The following is a 19,666-nucleotide window of genomic DNA, read 5'->3' on the forward strand; positions in this document are numbered from 1 at the left end:
TCATCTGTGTCCTGCTTTTATCTAGTGTGTACACACACACGCACACACACACACACATATAAATATTTTATTATATCTTTTCATGTGACAACACTGAAGAAATGACACTTCACTAAAATGTAAAGTAGTGAGTATACAGCTTTTAAAACAGTGTAAATTTGCTGTCCCCTCAAAATAACTCAACACACAGCCATTAATGTCTAAACCGCTGGCCACAAAAGTGAGTATACCCCTAAGTGAAAATGTCCAAATTGGGCCCAATTAGCCATTTTCTCTCCATGATCTCATGTGACTCATCAGTGTTACAAGGTCTCAGGTGTGAATGTGGAGCACCTGTGTGTTAAATTTGGTGTTATCGCCCTCACTCTTTCATACTGGTCACTGGAAGTTCAACATGGCACCTCATGGCAAAGAACTCTCCGATGATCTGAAAAAAGAATTATTGCTCTACATAAAGATGGTGTACATAAAGATATAGCAGTTTAACAGGACAGGTTCCACTCAGAACAGGCCTTGCCATGGTCGACCAAAGAAGGTGAGTGCACATGGTCAGAGTCATATCCAGAGGTTGTGTTTGGGAAATAGACGTATGAATGCTGCCAGCATTGCTGCAGAGGTTAAAGGGGTGGGGGTCATTCTCTCAGTGCTCAGACCATACACCGCACACTGCATTAAATTGTTCTGCATGGCTGTCATCCCAGAAGGAAGCTTCCTCTAAAGATGATGCACAGGAAAGCCCACAAATAGTTTGCTGAAGACAAGCAGACTAAGGACATGGATTACTGGAACCATGTCCTGTGGTCTGACCAGACCAAGATACACTTATTTGCTTCAGATGGTATCAAGTGTGTGTGGTGGTATCCAGGTGAGGAGTACAAAGACAAGTGTGTCTTGCCTACAGTCAAGCGTGGTGGTGGGAGTGTAATGGGGAGCTACAGTTCACTGAGGGAACCATGAATGCCAACATGTGCTGTGACATACTGAAGTAGAGCATGATCCTCCCCTTTGAAGACTGGGCCGCAGGGCAGTATTCCAACATGATAACGACCCCAAACACACCTCCAAGACAACCACTGCCTTGCTAAAGAAGCAGAGGGTAAAGGTGATGGACTGGCCAAGCATGTCTCCAGACCTAAAGCTTATTGAGCATCTGTGGGGCATCCTCAAATAGAAGGTGGAGGAGTGCAAGGTCTCTAACATCCACCAGCTCTGTGATGTCCTCATGGAGGAGTGGAAGAGGACTCCAGTGGCAACCTGTGTTTCTCTGGTGAACTCCATGCCGATGACGATCAGACAATGTCAATATTTTGGTCAAAAAACACTCAAAATGTGTTTTTTTTGGCAAAAATTTCATAAATACAGTCGTCACAAAATTCATAATTCACAATAGTAAACTCAATAGTAACATATGAGGGTGATCTCAATCTATTATGCAAATATCCTACAAAATAGCAGAGCAAGCATATTTAATGCTAATGTATTACAGAATAAAAGCTTTCTAGCAAAATAAAAAAAATGTGACCATTTGACCCACCATTTGCATATAAATGTATGCAAATTTGATGAAGATCAGACAATTTCAAAATTTTGGTCAAAAAAACTTTAAAAATGCTAAGACAGCTGGTTTACGTGTTTTTGGCTGAAAATTTCTCCCAAATCCAATTCTCACCAAATTCACAATGTGCGTATGAAAACTCAATAGGAAGATGGGAGGGTGATAAGTTTCATCTTGTTATGCAATTATCCTGCGATGTAGCAGAGCAAAATATTTGATGATAGTGTATCTCAGTATGATAGGAGGATATTAATCAAACCTCAATGTTTGTCTTGACCCACCTAATAATATATGCAAATTTGATGAAAATCAGATAATTTCAATATTTTGGTCAAATAACTCTCAAAATTCGAATCCCAAAGTAAAAATCAGTAATTACATGGCCATTTATACATGAACCTTGATCCCTGAACTTTGTCATCAAGAAAGTAATGCCTTTCAATATACAATGTTTTATTCACCACAATAAAACTCAAATGACACATGTTGTGACACAACAGATGTTGTGGTTTAATCACTATTTAGCTCAGGGGATATATGGAACCTGCTCAATAACATTTCTCACCAGGTCAACCAAATGAATGTAGAATTTGTGTTCTGAATTTAAAACCTACTGATACATAATGGATAGAGATATTTGGGGGGGAAGACCTAGTCTATTGTATTCCATGCAGGGCTATAAACTATTGTTATTTCAAAACAATATCATACATAACATACATAACGTGTGTGTGTGTGTGTGTGTGTGTGTGTGTGTGTGTGTGTGTACAATGCATTTCAACATCAGTCATTTGTAAGTAAATAAATGTGTTAATTTCCAGCTTGATAAATGAGGCACACTGTCAGCACTTACACTGCTTTTTTTTACGCAATGTATTAAACTGAATTACTTGCTAGAAAATGATATTGGCAGGAACAAATTATTTTTAAACCAAACAACTCTGGTGTAAACCCTGCCAATCCTGCCATTGACTGTCCTGCCTGGTCCTTCTAGTCAACTAAAATGTTCTTTGACTGTGTGAGGTTGTGTGATTCATGCCCCAATATGTCTATATTAGCAATTTTTGAAATTGCCATTTGTCAAACACATCAATGGAACACTAGCTTAGCTTATATTTATTTACAGGCATTTTACTAAATATAAAATGTATGGAGTTGTGAATGAGGAAATTTTTTAAAATACAAGCTACTTCTGCATATTGGCAATTTTTTGTCACTAACTATAAATAAATAAAAAGTCCTGTATCGCTTTTTCATTATTACTGGAGCAATCAGAGCCGATCCTGACCTCCCTGGGGCCCTAAGCAAAATTCTGCAAAGGGGCCCTCCTACCTGACCCCTTGAGCCATGTAAACCATTTGCCACACATTCACACATGACACCCCACTGCTCCCACTACAAACCTCCCTCCTTTTAAAAAAGGTTTGCTCCATCTCTCGGTCAATGAGTAAAACAATACAGAATTGAATGAGGTATAAACAAATCTTCATTGATTGGAATATTTTAAAAAGAGTTTTGAAGAAATAGAACACAGCTTTGGATTTTGGGATTAACTTTGGCTCCTCTATATGGTCAAGAGTCTATCCCCGACTTACAGTAGGCGCAGATCAAGTTCTCTCCACTTAATCATGTTGTTTGTGTGTTCAGAACTACCCTCATGATGTTTGACCAGTCATTTACACCTTCCTAACTCAGTCCTCATTAAGTCTGTTAAGACTGAGGGCCAATCTGCTGGATCATTTGGTGGAGCAGCAACCAATAGGGTCTGAGCTGCTTGCATCTGATGCTGGCTGTACATCTCTGGTTGTTCTAGTACTGACTGAAGCTGTCTGTACTTCACCAGGGTCTGTGTTAGTACTCGCTGAAGAAGTCTGTCCTGGGTCTATGTTAATATTTGCTGAAGCTGGCTGTACTGGGTCTATCCTAGTACTGCATGAAGATGGCTGTACTAAGTCTGTGATAGTATTTGGTGAATCTGGCTGCACTGGGTCTGTGCTAGTACTCGCTGAGGCTGGAAGTGAATGAACTGAGCCTGTGCTTGTACTGGCTATTGATCCAGCATCTCCTCTACTAAAAAACTTGAGCATAGCACCTGTAAGTTATAGATAACTACTATTATTCATTTTATAAGCTGCATTAAGCCCCACTTAAACTGCCTCCCTCAGATTCCTCTTTATCCATTTTCAAATATAAAATACTATTTATAATATGACTTGGCTCTTGCAATATTCAACAGCAGATATCAGAAATGACGATTTTACTAGTGTAAAATGTAATTCCTGATATCAAAAATATGGTTACTACTAAAAATCACACTCTTAATATTTACATTTTAATTATTGAAAACTGAATTCTTGATATCAAAAATCCATATCATGTGAATGTATAAAAGCTAAAATGGCTTGCCATACCGTATCACTGTGTTTTATAGTATGCATGAGAGCAATACTTGATCCCTGATGGTTATTATTTACTGAGGGATGTGCATTCATATTGACCTGGCATTATGCCCATTCCAATGTAAATCTATTGGTTTCCATATTGCATTAACGTTGTTGTAACCTTGATTGAGAGACTATAAACATTGTCATTTAGGAGTGCTATCACGCTACTTTTTGTACTGGTCCCACACGCAGATGTTGCTGCTGGAAAGCGCGCGTGCCATTACTGTACGTACACGATTGCACGCGCATATGAACGCATGCTCACGCGCGGCGCGGTTATCGAGCTGCCGTTTATAAACACCGTTGCCCTTGGGCGTTTATTCACGCGAATGTTCACGCAATAAATTGTTGTGTGACAGACAGGCCAGGAGATGCACTGGCAGCAGTGCACAGCTAATTTAGCTAGTCAGATAGAGACTAGAGACAGAATCAACTTAACTTTACTGTTATTTGCTCTTGCTGACATCAAACTTGAAGAGAACACAAGTTTACCTGATTGCTGTTCTCGCATTTCACTCTCATTTTGTTTCTTTTTTCTCTTTTCATGGCCAGATGGATAGCTCCGCTTCATTATTGTCATCTACACAGTAAACATTAACACGCGCTGTAAAATGAGGCAGGGGGAGGCGGGGCCTTGCGTAATTTGCGGGGCCCTACGCAACTTGCGTAGTGAGCGTATAGGGCCGATCGGCTCTGGGAGCAATTTACTTTCTCTTTTTTAATGCTTACAGTAGGTGTGTTATTGTGAGTTAGTTAAGTACCAGACACTCCAAGTGTCCCGGATGTTCCGGGAGTCTCCCGCATATTGATAGCGGCTCCCTGATCGCGGCGAGCGGCGAGCGAACAAGTGCGCGCATGCGTGACAGAGACTGCGCTCCAAACCTTGTAGTGCGCGCGCGGCAGAGAGAGAGGGGGAGCGAGAGACCTAGCGTGTGTGTGCTAGTGTGCGTGTGTGCGTCATTAAGCGCATTTAAGACAGAGAGAATCCTGATTGCACTGTTTCTGTAAGTCAACCAATCAATTGTCAGTGTGGGCGGTGTGGTACAGTTTGTAACAGTGACTTCAGCATTGCCCATGGCGGGGTAAATGATTGTAAAAGACATGGTGACGTGACCTCAACACTCTCACTCTCACTCATTTTCTACCGCTTATCCGAGTGAGTTCAACACGTTTCATTTAATTTCATTTCAGCTTATATAAATAGTAAAAGTGATCTACATATTTTAATATAATTAACAAATAATTGGGTAACACTTTACAATAAGGTTCATTAGTTAATATTAGTTTACTACATTAGTTAACATGAACTAATAATGAACTATAAAGCATTTATTTATCTTTGTTAATGTTAATTTGAACATTTACTAATACAATATTCAAATCTTGTTAACATTTGTTAATATATACATGAACAAACCATAAACAGCTGTATTTTTATTAACTAACTTGTCGTCCTTTCTTTTATTTTTATTTTATTTTAATTGTTGTGTGTGTTTTCGGAATACCTCCCGGAAAATACTTTTTGCAGGTTGGGATGTCTGTTAGTACCATTACCACCTCACATCTACAAGGTTCCCAGTATGATCCTGTAGTCAAGATGCTGCTTATTCAGAGGTTCAAACCCAGTGTCCCCAAGATAAGCCCAGATCCTGTTACCTTGCCCAGTTGTTTTTGTTGGGTTTTTTTTGTTTGTTTGTTTGTTTTAACTTAAGGACCCTTGAAATAATTTAGTAGAAGACATTTAGTAGAATTTGGAAAATTTGTGGCTTTCATGTACAAAACAATGAATATTAAATTGTATCTGTTTTATGAATTTTATGAACTTGATCCTTACATCTCACAATAAAAAAATCTTTATTACAGTTTAATTTATGCATTATTAATATGACCGCTAATCTTGCTGCTAAGTCAATAAAATAACAATAATAACAATAATAACAATAATAAATAAACAATCTCACATCAAACAGTCTCACAGCTCCATAACTAGAGTTCTCCCCATGTCCATGTGGGTTCCTCTTAACTCTCTGGTTTTCTCCAACCACTCAATATCTCTCTCTCTCTCTCTCTCTCTCTCTCTCTCTCTCTCTCTCTCTCTCTCTCTCTCTCTCTATCTATCTATCTCTCTCTCTCGGTCGCTCTCTATCTCTCTCTCTCTCTCTCTCTCTCTCTCTCTCTCTCTCTCGCTCTCTATCTCTCTCTGTGTGTGTCTTTACAGTCTGATAAATGTATTGATGACTGGAGGGTGTGATTGTAAACATACAGTCTGAGAAATGTTGTATTGATGACTGGAGGGTGTGATTATAAACGTACAATCTGATAAATGTTGTATTGATGACTGGAGGGTGTGATTATAAACATACAGCCTGATAAATGTTGTATTGATGACTGGAGGGTGTGATTATAAACATATAGCCTGATAGATGTTGTATTGATGACTGGAGGGTGTGATTGTAAACATACAGTCTGATAAATGTTGTATTGATGAATGGAGGGTGTGATTACAAACATACAGCCTGATGTTGTATTGATGACTGGAGGGTGTGATTGTAAACATACAGTCTGAGAAATGTTGTATTGATGACTGGAGGGTGTGATTATAAACGTACAATCTGATAAATGTTGTATTGATGACTGGAGGGTGTGATTATAAACATACAGCCTGATAAATGTTGTATTGATGACTGGAGGGTGTGATTATAAACATATAGCCTGATAGATGTTGTATTGATGACTGGAGGGTGTGATTATAAACATACAGTCTGATAAATGTTGTATTGATGAATGGAGGGTGTGATTACAAACATACAGCCTGATGTTGTATTGATGACTGGAGGGTGTGATTATAAACATACAGCCTGATAAATGTTGTATTGATGACTGGAGGGTGTGATTATAAACATACAGTCTGATAAATGTTGTATTGATGACTGGAGCATGTGATTATAAACATACAGTCTGATGTTGTATTGATGACTGGAGGGTGTGATTATAAACATACAGCCTGATAAATGTTGTATTGATGACTGGAGCTTGTGATTATAAACATACAGCCTGATGTTGTATTGATGACTGGAGGGTGTGATTATAAACATACAGCCTGATAAATGTTGTATTGATGACTGGAGCATGTGATTATAAACATACAGTCTGATGTTGTATTGATGACAGGAGGGTGTGATTATAAACATACAGCCTGATAAATGTTGTATTGATGACTGGAGCATGTGATTATAAACATACAGTCTGATGTTGTATTGATGACAGGAGGGTGTGATTATAAACATACAGCCTGATAAATGTTGTATTGATGACTGGAGCTTGTGATTATAAACATACAGCCTGATAAATGTTGTATTGATGACTGGAGCTTGTGATTATAAACATACAGCCTGATAAATGTTGTATTGATGACTGGAGCATGTGATTATAAACATACAGTCTGATGTTGTATTGATGACTGGAGGGTGTGATTATAAACATACAGCCTGATAAATGTTGTATTGATGACTGGAGGGTGTGATTATAAACATACAGTCTGATGTTGTATTGATGACTGGAGGGTGTGATTATAAACATACAGCCTGATAAATGTTGTATTGATTTCTGAAGGGTGTGATAAACATACATTCTGATAAATGTTGTATTGATGACTGGAGCGTGTGATTATAAACATACAGTATTTTTTCTACGAAGGACAATTAACATTTAATTGTATGTAGCATACTTTTATCTTATATCCAGTTTTAACATATAACAGTGTCAAATCCCCAGGAGTGACGTCACTTCCTGTACAGGTGTCTCGTTGTAACGGCTGAAACATCCACAACAAGAGCAAAGCGGAACGTTTCAGCGATTACAGTAAATATATATTTTACCATTAGACCCACTTAATAACTGTGTTTTGGCTGTTTTTTTGTTTGTTCTGCTGTGTAAGTCATTTTGCAGGTCATTTATCTAAAAGCTCCGGTTTATATTAAAGGCGCTGGTGTTTGTAGGGTTTATTTACAAGCTAATTTGTGTTAACTGTCAGTTACAGCCAGGTTACCAGGTTAGCTTTCTCCTAGAAGGACAACACACGATGCTAATGCTACTGTTTCACACGTGTGTAACACGTCTGTTAGCCTGCAGTGCGTTACATTTTTATTTCTATTATTTCTTTTAAGCCGAATGTTCAGTCTAATGAATGATCAGGCTGTCAAACATAAATGATAGACTAGGGTAGGAATAGAAGATATGTCATATACATCACTGTTTTATTACATTTCTACGATGCGAGATACGTGTGTATATATACACTGGTTTTATATATATATATATATATATATATATATATATATATATATATATATATATATAAGGGCACAATATGTGTAGCGAATGAGGAGTATAAAAAATACAATATGTAATATGTACATTGTATGTATAATCATACAGAAGTTATATATGGGGATGTGGTAGCTCAGTGGTTAAGGCGTTCGACTACTGATCGGAAGGTCATTGGTTCGAATCCCAGGTCCACCAAGTTGCCACTGCAGGGCCTTAACCCTCAATTGCTCAGGTGTATAAACTGAAAAATGTAAGTCACTCTGGATAAGAGTGTCTGCTAAATGCTGTAAATGTAAATATATATATATAGTAAAGAGAGAGAATCTCTCTCTCTCTCTCTCTCTATACATATATGTATGTGTGTGTGTGTGTGAGAGAGAGAGACAGAGAGAGAGAAAACCAGAGAGTTGAGAGGAACCCACATGGACATGGGGGAAAACTCTAGTAATCCTGGAGCTGTGAGACTGCACCATCTTCCCACTGATGATTTTTTTCCATTTAATTTCACACGTATTAAATCCATTTTATTTTTTTACCTTATACCATCTTATCCCATTTTTCTTTTTTTTATAATACAATCCAAGCATTATCAGGAGAGATTAGCTGACTAAATTGAGAAGAGATGTACAGATCTGACACTAATTACTTTTGCTGTTTTACTATACTTAGCAATTGATTTGGGTTCAGTGGTTAAGGCATTGATTCCTTGAGCAAGGCCTCTCAACTGCTCAGTTGTTACACCTGCAAGTTGTTTTTGATAAAAAAAGCGTCACCTATTGTTTTTCAGGAGTTTCCACAGTCCCTCCACTTAAATCTAATTGCGCTGTTTAAATACAGTGAGCAGAGTGGCTTTTCAGGAAACAAGCACACCTTCGCGAGTGGCCCGCCACTTCAGCTTGTTACAGATTTGTAGACGTGCAAATTACACCAGGTAAGAGGGGTTTGTTTGTGTTGTTAATTTTTAGACAGATACAAATGCATGTGAGAAACAGAACACATTTCGTGTGGCTTATATTGGTACGATTAGTTATGATTACATTCATATAACATTAACTTGAGCAATAACTGAGCTGTCTATTGTTAATTTGCTTCTGTTTGAAATCTATTTTCAAATGAATATAGAATTTTGGGTTATTTTATCACAGCAGAGCAGCGGTTGGCAGGGAGTGTTGGACAGGGCCATGGAGGCACCTGAGGGGGAAGGCCGCACATTTATGCAGGTGATCAGTGAGAAATACAGCCCTGAGAACTTCCCCTACCGCCGGGGCCCTGGCATGGGGGTGGTTGTACCGTCAGGCCATCAGGGATCCCCTATGAAAGGTATAACCAAGTCAGACACTGACACACAGTTGCTCTGTATTGTTGTTTATGAAGTTTAGAGATAATGAATTAGGAGGTCATATTATTTTACTACCCTAACAGACCGACTGAACCTGCCCAGTGTGCTGGTCCTGAATGGCTGTGGAATTAGCCATGCAGGGGATGAAGGAGAGATTGCAGCTTTTTGTGCTCATGTGGTTGAACTGGACTTATCTCATAACAAACTCCAAGACTGGCATGAGGTAAGAGTCTTTATTTGCGCTAATTTATTTGGACTGCCAACACATTATCACACATAGCCAGTACAAGTTTTAACTCTGTCACTTTCCTCTGTTCAGATCAGTAAGATTGTTATGAGCATTCCAAACCTGGACTTCCTAAACCTTAGCTCAAACCCTCTGAGTGACACAGTGCTGGATCCGGATTTGGCTGAGGCTTTCTCTAGAGTGCGCCGTCTCGTCCTCAACAACACTCGGGTTTCTTGGGATGTTGTTCACGCCTTTACACGCGAGATGCCTGAGTAAGAAAGTATAGGACTTCCAAAAAAAATTGCATTTCAATGATTCAAATAGTATGATCTTATTTAAATGTTATAGATCATTTAATGCCATTGACTGTCCTTTACTGTTTCTCTTAGTTATGACAAAGGTGAATTTAAAAGTTTACTGATTAACTAAGTCTCAGTTAAAACCACATCCTGGGAGTGGTTTTATAGCTTTAATAGTTATTTGAATCATGTTTATGTTACTTTTTTACTTATGTTTTGAGGTAAAATTATAATAATAACCAGGAGATATTTCTTCCATTGTATTTTTAATCATGTCTTTGCATCATACTGTATGGTAAGTGTATACCGTATGTACTTTTTTTGAACACTGTTGGAAAAGATTGATTTACTCTTGAAGGTCAGGGCAACAAACCTGAAACCATTTTACATCCTTTTATGATGATCACTTTCTGAATGTACTGTATGTAGTTAATCATTGTTTTTAGCTGACAGTTAAGTCCGTGTGTGTCTTTTAGATTGGAAGAGCTGTTCCTGTGCCTTAATGAGTACAGCACTGTGAAGGTGTCTGCGTCTCCATGTCCTTCCCTGCGGCTGCTGCACATTACAGACAACAGTCTGGAGGACTGGGGCGAGGTGCGCAAGTTTGGCATCATGTTTCCCTCGCTCAGCACACTCGTCTTGGCTAACAACAACCTGAACTCCATTCTTGACTCTGAGGACAATCTTCGCCGACTCTTTCCTAACTTGCGTAGCATCAATCTGCACAACTCGGGTATAGTTTTTGATAAAACTCTTTATGTTTAATCTTTCTGTAATGCCAAAGCTTTCAGCTGTAATTGATCGATCACGGAAATACGATGACATGATATAAATATAGTGATAAATTATGTCATTATACAGCTTTCTGAAATCTGAATACTTTTATATCAATAAATACAATCTCTGTTTGCAAACTAGTCGTTAGATGTTAGTTTGGTCATTACCAATTAACACCCACCCACCCATGCGTCCCATTACAGGGCACCTAGTAAACAGAGAGGATGAGGGCTCACATGTTCTTCTTCTGAGCCAGATGTTGACTTCATGTGCATCATCATCAGAGGATGTCACCCAAGATTGTGTTTTGTTATTGTTGCTCTGATTGAGAGTAAAACCATTGCTCCCTACCAGTGAGCATGACAGTGACTTTGCTGGGATTCAGAATCACAATGTCACAGTGACCGAGATAGCTGAAGCTGAACTCGGTCTTTGTTTCAAATGCAAAAGCCAATCTCATAATAATACTCTATGTAGCATTCAAGTTTCATCAAGTGTTTCCATCATTATTATACAAGCTCAGAAAGTATTATATTAAGTACCACATTTTCTTAAATCAGTTAAACCCATATACAGTATTACCCAGCTATCTCTGATATTGCTTGCATGTGTGTTTAGGTCTGAATCAATGGGAAGACATTGAGAAGTTAAATGTTCTGCCCAAACTGGATGAGGTGCGATTGCAAGGCATTCCTCTGCTGCAGTCCTACACTAACACAGAGAGGCGCAGTCTCATGATAGCTCAGTAAGTGTCTCTTTAGCACTCTGCTACTCATATAAGTTCAACCATTTCCTGCAGGACTCTCAGATCATTTGTGGTTCTGCCTCAGATTGCCTTCAGTGGGCTGCCTCAACGGAAGCATCGTTACAGAGGGAGAGCGCGAGGATGCTGAGAGGTTCTTCATCCGTTACTATCGGGATTACTCTGAAGAGGAGCTGCCTCAGAGGTACAGTGCCTTCAATACAGAGAGGGGATCACTTGGAACATATATTTATTTGGCCAATTTAATAGGAACACCTGTACCCATGCACAGTCATGTAGTTATGAAGCTGTTAAACAGAAGAGGGGAAAATGTGATTATATTGTGCAGAATGTGTATAGCTTTTTGTCAAAGAACAATGTTTTATTTTTGTGTGTATTGTGGCAAACTGCAAATAGTGATCCAAATGCACATGATGAGGACAAGTAATATAAAAGAGTTGTTTTATTATTTAGATATTATAGAAAAAGTCTTAGTGTTATTCTCATTTAATTGGAAGTTTAATTAAATATCAACAATTATTGAATAATTAGCAATTACATTCACAGCTCGGTTGATTTATACTTCGTGATGCCTACTAAGCTGAATGAGAGCTGAAATTGACAACTAAACCATTATACAGTAGGTGGTGTGTACGGTGTTTGAAAGCCAATGTTGACATTTGAAATCACCAAAACAAACACGCCCCAACCCAAATGGGTCCCACCCCTGTATTGATAGCTCCGCCCACACATACATACGTAACCCAGGCAACTAATGGAAAGAAATGTGTCTTTATCATAGCTGAAGGGAAGAACAATACGATTGCAGATAAACAAACAAGCAAAAATGACACACTGTCAGGACTCAGCCTGGACTCTGGCCATGTGCCGGTTGTTTACGTTTTCTGTCACATGTCTGCCCTGCCTTCGTCTGCTCCTCCCTGTCTGCACACCTGTCCGTCACGTGTCTTGATTGTTAGTAGTATTTAGTTAAACCGCGTTGCCTGGTGCAGCGCGGGATCTACTGTTGTTTTGTCTTGTTGTTAGTTTGTGTTATGTTTCGTGTTTTTTGGTTATTAAACCTCCCTTTGTGTTTGTCTATCCTGCATCTGGGTCCCTTTTATCCTGCGTCCGCGTTCATTACACACACATAATCATGCAAAGGACGGCATATATTAGTTCTGAGAAACAAAACAAAACCAATGTTACTCACCTATCGAGAAGGAAAAAAGCAACCTCGGCATCCCATCGCAGGCCTTCCTGCTACTTCAGTTCTCTCCAGCGCTGGAAAGCTGATCCTATATTAACACGGGCCCTACTTCTTGCCTTATCGTAAGACTTTTTTCGCTTTTCGTTTTTATCCGCCATGTCAATGTTTCAATCGCTTTCTGCTAATGTCACTCATGTGCACTGAACACTCTCTCTGCCGCATATTTACAAGACACGCCCCTTTCTGCTCATTGGCTACACGTTTGTTTTGTTTGTCGGCTCGACTCAGTTTTCTGAAGCATTTCTCAAACAACGGGCACCCCAACTTTAACGAGTGCCTCCTTATCATTGCAGCATCCCTTTGCAGAAGCCATTGCAAGATACAATATAAGCTACTCCATACTGAGCCATACTCTTTTTCTTTTTTATAAGGTTTCATCTGTTTAAATGTAGAGTTGCAAAATTTCGGGTATTTTCAAAGCTGGAAACTTTCCATGGGAATTAACGGGAATACACTGTATGGGAATTAACGGGAATATATGGGAATTAACAGGAATATTTGGAAATAAACTGGGAATTAAAAAAATGCAGAGTTGCCTATAACAAGGAACTTAAATGTAGTTTAAAAAAAATCTTGCAGCATAATTTTGATTTAAAACAAGATTTAATGCAATTTAAGTTGAATTTGTACCTTGCATTCCTCAGTCACTTGCACACAGCACACTGCTTACTGGAGGGCCATTGAGGCCACACCCCCTTCATGTACTTGCATTCTTCCATAACATGCACAGTAACACTTTATTTTAGGGTCATTTAACTAGTTGCTTATTAGCATGAATATTAATAGAATATTGGCTATTTATTAGTACTTATTAAGCATTACCTTATTCTACATTCTTAATTGTACCCAATACCTAAACTTAATAACTACCTTACTAACTCTTAATCAGTAAATTAGGAGTGTTACCACATGCACAGATAATTTGATGACCCTCCTCCACACACTCACTCCCCCTGAAATTAAAAAAATCCTCTATAAAATGTTTATTGCCATTATATGTTTATTACAAGCATAATAATGTTTACTATGCTTTTGTGTTACTCAAAGAAATAATCAATTAAAGTTAAGTCAAGTCAAGTCACTTTTATTGTCACATCACCACAGCACATGTGCCTTGGTGAGTGAAATTCTTAGGAGCAAACTCCAGAAATTGCAGAACAGTTATACAGATATACAGGTAAAGATAATGAGTTGACATGTGAAAATGTGCAATTTGCTCATACATATAGTTAGTGCAATATGTGTATACAATATGTACAATTAACAACAATGAAATCCGCAGGTGAAATGTGCAGCATTCTCATACATATAACCGGTACAATGTGTGTACAATATGTACAATTAAGTTCGACCGACTTGCCGGTTGTAAATTTGCGTTAAGCCCGACCAGTTTTTTTTTTTACTCTTCAAACAACTAATACAAAAGCAATAAAATAATATTAATTATATTTTAGTAAGTATTGTAAATATATAAATTGCCTAGGCCTACATACAAACGAAGGCTACGTTCTTTCTTTTAAATAAAAACCCGTGACGTCATCTATGTTTACACTATTGGTTAACGGATGTCACACTATGGCCTGTGCGTTCACTTCGTCTCATACTCTCATTCACTGTCAGAGTCAACGGTTCACGCTTGGTAATGATGGCTGCGGCTGCAGTAAACAAAATGTTCGCAGTCACCGTTCAAACAAATTTGTTTGTGGTCTATATAATCTGCATCAAAATGAGGTTTGCAATGATGCGCCCGAAGGCACGGGTTGAAGACCCAGTCAGTGACGTCACGATATGCTAATTTGTTTAAATTCATACCTACGTTATCACCATCACCAAAATTGTACTTTTTTTTTTTACATTGAAACTTGAAAAAATATAGACCTACCTACCGACCCTTTTTTTTTTTTCTTACTGTTACTGCAAACCAAAATATTTTTAAGGATGGCCTCAACATGAAAGTTTCACAAAATGTTCATTAAATTTGTGTGTGCATTTAACAGAAATAATCCTATAAAGCTTAATTGGATCCATATATGAAACCTGCAGTAGCTCATTGCAGTAATATGATTTCAAGCTAATAATTTGCAGTTCACGTTAAAGAGTCGTCTTGCGATGAGATCTGGTAGGATGTACAAACTTTTTTCTGACCTAAGCGGATTTTCATGAATCTCTTTTTGTATCCAGCTTGAAAAAACCCATATTAGTTACTCTCTGTGTTATAATTTTTATACATACTTAATAAATAAATACTTTGTAAATGGTGTCTATAGTTTTGAAAGGTGTGTGTTTGCATTAGTTATTATAGCCAGAAATTATGTGTATAGATTTTTCTTACACGTTACAGCCACAATCCTGTTTGTCTGTCACAGGTACCACTATTTGGTAGCTAAGTATGGGAAATTGGCACCGTTGGCTGAGATTGACCTGCGGCCACGCTGCCATGCTAAGGTGGAAGTGCACTGTGAGGACCGGGTAGAGCAGGTGAACATCAGGCTGGACCAGACCGTGGCTGAGCTGAAAAAACAGCTGAAAACTGTGGTGAGACTCTCAGCCAGTAACATGCGTCTTTACTACATTGACAAGGACCTGCACTCAGCTTTTGGGCCGGAAGAGATGAAGTATAGCACAAGGGCCTTGCATTCCTACAGTATTCGGGATGGGGACGAGCTCCTGGTGGTGCCCAAGACCAAATGACTGACTGGCACAAGAACCAAGACAAAACTGTGCTGGAATCTTTTGTGTTCATGCTAACACTACATAGATTTCACACTGTGTAACTGAGACAGGATTCCAGAAATAATATTAAAAAAAAAAGAAATTCTAGGCTTAAGTTCTATCTATCTATCTATCTATCTATCTATCTATCTATCTATCTATCTATCTATCTATCTATCTATCTATCTATCTATCTATCTATCTATCTATCTATCTATCTATCTATCTATCTATCTATCTATCTATCTATCTATCTATCTATCTCGCTCTCTCTATCTCTATCTCTGTAGGCAGATTGCCTTGGATTTCAGAGACATTACTTTGTGTTTTAAAGGGCATCTTGCAGCTCACATTGCAGTCCAGTGTGCGCGACGCTGCGCTTGTTGCCATGCCGTACATATGGCTTTCTTTTTATGTTGCCTTTGACCATGAATGAGGTTTGCTCTTAACTGTCAGTTAATGCCTGTTTCTTTAAAAGGAAAGCACAAAGAGCTTTGCTAGTTCAATAAGTGCGTCCTGTGAAACCTGACAATCATCAGCCACCAGTTATATCATGGGAGGGTGTCACATCCTGCGAATGTTATACAGAGCAAACAGTGGATTTGTAGATGGTATATGTGTAGTGTAACTCAGGCCATACCGTTTAATATTAATTTATAATCTGACAGTATAATAACGACGGACATCCTGTAGAGAAATGAAGGTTTCTGTTTATCTGCTTATTTTGTAACGTTTGGTCCATGCATGAATACACTACAAGTTATTGTCTACCCTTATAGTTTTCTGAATTAATTCAGATTAATCCTTAAGTCAGTCAGTGATCTGTTCATATTTTTTTTTTTATATATATATAAAGAGAAGCCGAAATGGGTCAGTGACCAACCACCTTCTGTTTGGATTTTTTATTTATTTTTTTTTTTTTATAGTTTCACTCATAGTATAGTCATATTTACTCATTTTAATTCAAAGAAATATGCAACTCTGCAGACATTATAAAACAAAAGAAGTACATCTGAACTGTTTAGAAAAAGCGTAGGGTTGTAGCATACTGTATGTAATAACCTGAATTATATGAAATATATATATATATATATATATATATTTATCCTACCTCCCAAAGTGCACTGAAACTGCGTTTTCCTTGCTGGTTTTTTTTTTTTATCATTTCACTAGAGTCTGGTTTACTTGATTGGAATTAAAGATAATGCTGCAGAATATATAAATATATAAGTAAAGTACACACATGATACATAAAGCTGTGTGAGGTTTCATAAAATATATTTTTCATTAAAAAATATTAAGTCTATTTAATCTCATGTTGAACAGAAAAAAAATGTTTGGTTAGGACTCATTCAAGGTATAACAGTGTTTGTCATGGTTTTCTTATTTTTCTACAGAACCTGACAATTACATTAAAACCTTGTCTACATTCGGGTAGCAGATTTCTATTTAAAGTGCAGCGGACCTGTACTTTAGTATTGTTCCCCATAGATAAGGGTGAATTTTGCAGTTTAATTTTTGGTTCCAGTGCAGCTCTTCTACATTCCCTTCTTTTTTTTTTAATTGCAGTTACTAATCGCTACAGTACATACAGTAGTATTCTCCTTGGTGAGAATATAAAGATTTCTTGTTTTTCTTGTATAAAATATCACGCTTGAGGTTATTATGTTTATGATATAACAATCGTAATCACAAAACACTGTGTCTATATTATTGATGACAGACACTGTTCTTGTGTCTATGTAGTCATTAGGCTGAACTGAAGTGAAGTGTTGGTGAATCCAAGCTTAGAGGATAACTAGAGGTCTATGTGATGACCTAATCTTGGAATTTTAGCTAGGCTTCCCAATGAACATGAAGCATCGTGTTAGCTAATTTTTTTTTTCCCCCAGAATAGTAAGGAGTAAATTCTCCAGATCATATTTCATAAAGTACTGTGTGTGGTCATTTTCTATATCTTGTAGATGGTATATAATAGTATTGCAGAGTAGTTAATTAGAGAAATAATTAAACTTGGAATTAATCTGTATAATCACATAATCATAACTGGAGAGAGAATAAAATCTATTTGATTTGTAGAATATTTCATTAAGGGACTTGTCCATGTAAAACAAGTTTCCCTGGGGTTTTTTTTTGTTTTTGTTTTTTAAGCGAGTACCTAGAGTGGAATCTATGCTTTTCAGATTTAACCTACAGTAGTTCAGCTATAAGTAAAGAGATTTTTAAATTTCATATAAAATTGTACACACATCTATGTTGAAACCAGAAATGAAGTAAACCACATTCATAATGAAAGTCTTTACAGATAGACATCTAAACTAACAGGAGATTTGTAAAACGATCCATTTTCAAGTGGTAATATAACGGATAATACGAAAGATGCTATTGTGTTGATTTTGGTCATTGCACTTTAATGGTATTCAGTTATTGTCATGCATTATTTATTTGCATTAATGGGAATCATTTGTAAAAAATCTTTCTTTATTTTGTTACAGTTGTTTTGTAGATGATTAATATTGTCTAATTTAATGCCACTTATTTTGTCAATATTTTAAAATCTTGCATTGATTATTAAAAGGGAATTTCCTTAACCGCTTTAAGTTCATGATGAATGTATATTGTGAAAGCTTCCTAACAGTATATCGCAACACAATAGACTTAATTTATTCCCATCTATTGAATGCATTTATTCTCTATTAACACAAGCTCTGAAACTCCAACTAAGTGATTTTTCAATTCAAATGTGACTGGTTTGTATTTGCTCCCACCATTCTTCAATTCCCATGCATGTTAACTAATCTGCTGTTGCTTAAATAAGTTCTCTTTGCGTTAAGTTGCCCGTGATTTTCTGGATGATGAGAGAAATTCCACTAAGGTTGAAGGGAAATAAATGACATTTCTGAGTGATGTTTATATCTTTGAGATTTATTTCTACACATTTGGCATCAGTAACTCTTGGAAAATGAATAATGGTTTTAGTACATAAATATAAGCAAAGTAGTCTCATTTAAAGTAAAGAGACCATGATCAGGCAGTTACTAAAGGTGATTGGAAGCATGGTGTAAATGAATGTAGTCTGAGCTTCATATTTGATTGCTAACTCACTCACATAGTAAAAGCAATGCAAGTATCAGCCAGCTAATAATAATAAACTTTATATAGCGCCTTTTAAAATGTAGCATCTCAAAGCGCTTGACATAACAAGATGAAATTAACAGATACACAACATTACAGGCACTAAAACTAACCATACAAAAAATAAAAAGCCAATAAATAACAAACAAGTAATCACATAAAAGCTACCCTAAAAAAGTAAGTTTTAAGGTGGGATTTAAAAACACCCAGGGATTCGGCATTCCTAATTTCTGAGGGCAGGGAATTCCACAATTTGGTAGCCAAAGAAGAAAAAGCCTGATCACCCATAGTTTTAGCTGTGTTGTTTAGATAGTTAGACCAGCTTCAGTAGAACGTAGCTGCTGTGTGAACTTTTCTGGAAAGATTTCTTTAAAAAACAAACAAACAAAAAAAAACTTGAAGGCATGAATCAAAAGTCTTAAGGCATTTATTATATATTATTACAATTACTACTATAACATTACTACATTTTGTCCACTATGGTTTTGCTATTATGCATGCTTCATAGTATATACACACATCATATAGCCAGACCATCACACCCATAACTGACCCTTTAATAGCGCGTTGCCACAAAGTTGGAAACATGCTATAGCGTTATATTTTCATTTCACTGGAACTAATTGGCCCAAACCTGTTCCAGCATGAGAATGAAGACATGGCTTGCTGACATCCCCACTGATCACTCTTGGGCTATACTGGAACGCCAACTACGCCCCTGACGTCCTCACCAGACTTGACCTCACTAATAGGTTGAATTGGAAAATCACGACACAGTTCAACATGTGGTGGAAAGCAGTTCCAGGAGAGAGAAGGTTATTGTAACAGTAAAGGG

At 37.4% G+C, this 19,666-nt stretch overlaps 1 protein-coding gene across 2 annotated transcripts; it reads left to right on the forward strand.

Annotated features, from left to right (window-relative positions):
• The first annotated feature begins 7,780 nt into the window (after window positions 1–7,780).
• Window positions 7,781–18,603, forward strand: tbcela (tubulin folding cofactor E-like a). Of its 2 annotated transcripts, XM_060888602.1 has the most exons (9): window positions 7,781–7,860; window positions 9,116–9,259; window positions 9,474–9,648; window positions 9,751–9,890; window positions 9,987–10,168; window positions 10,672–10,928; window positions 11,591–11,717; window positions 11,803–11,919; window positions 15,351–18,603. In XM_060888602.1, the coding sequence occupies exons 3-9, from the start codon at window positions 9,510–9,512 to the stop codon at window positions 15,673–15,675; spliced, it is 1,287 nt and encodes a 428-aa protein (XP_060744585.1). In that variant the 5' UTR covers window positions 7,781–7,860; window positions 9,116–9,259; window positions 9,474–9,509; the 3' UTR covers window positions 15,676–18,603. The 2 variants fall into 2 exon arrangements, with proteins under 2 accessions (XP_060744585.1, XP_060744584.1); XM_060888601.1 differs by lacking the exons at window positions 7,781–7,860; window positions 9,116–9,259 and having other exon boundaries at window positions 9,403–9,648.
• The last annotated feature ends 1,063 nt before the right edge of the window (window positions 18,604–19,666 follow it).

Source organism: Tachysurus vachellii, chromosome 15 (assembly GCF_030014155.1).
Source record: "Tachysurus vachellii isolate PV-2020 chromosome 15, HZAU_Pvac_v1, whole genome shotgun sequence".
NCBI classification, from domain to species: domain Eukaryota; kingdom Metazoa; phylum Chordata; class Actinopteri; order Siluriformes; family Bagridae; genus Tachysurus; species Tachysurus vachellii.

Excerpts from the sequence above, each read along its gene's own strand:
- tbcela (XM_060888601.1), top strand. The coding sequence starts at position 9,441 with ATGAATATAGAATTTTGGGTTATTTTATCACAGCAGAGCAGCGGTTGG. Across the intron at positions 9,891-9,986 it reads AACTCCAAGACTGGCATGAG|ATCAGTAAGATTGTTATGAG; the intron begins GTAAGAGTCTTT and ends TCCTCTGTTCAG. Across the intron at positions 10,929-11,590 it reads CATCAATCTGCACAACTCGG|GTCTGAATCAATGGGAAGAC; the intron begins GTATAGTTTTTG and ends ATGTGTGTTTAG.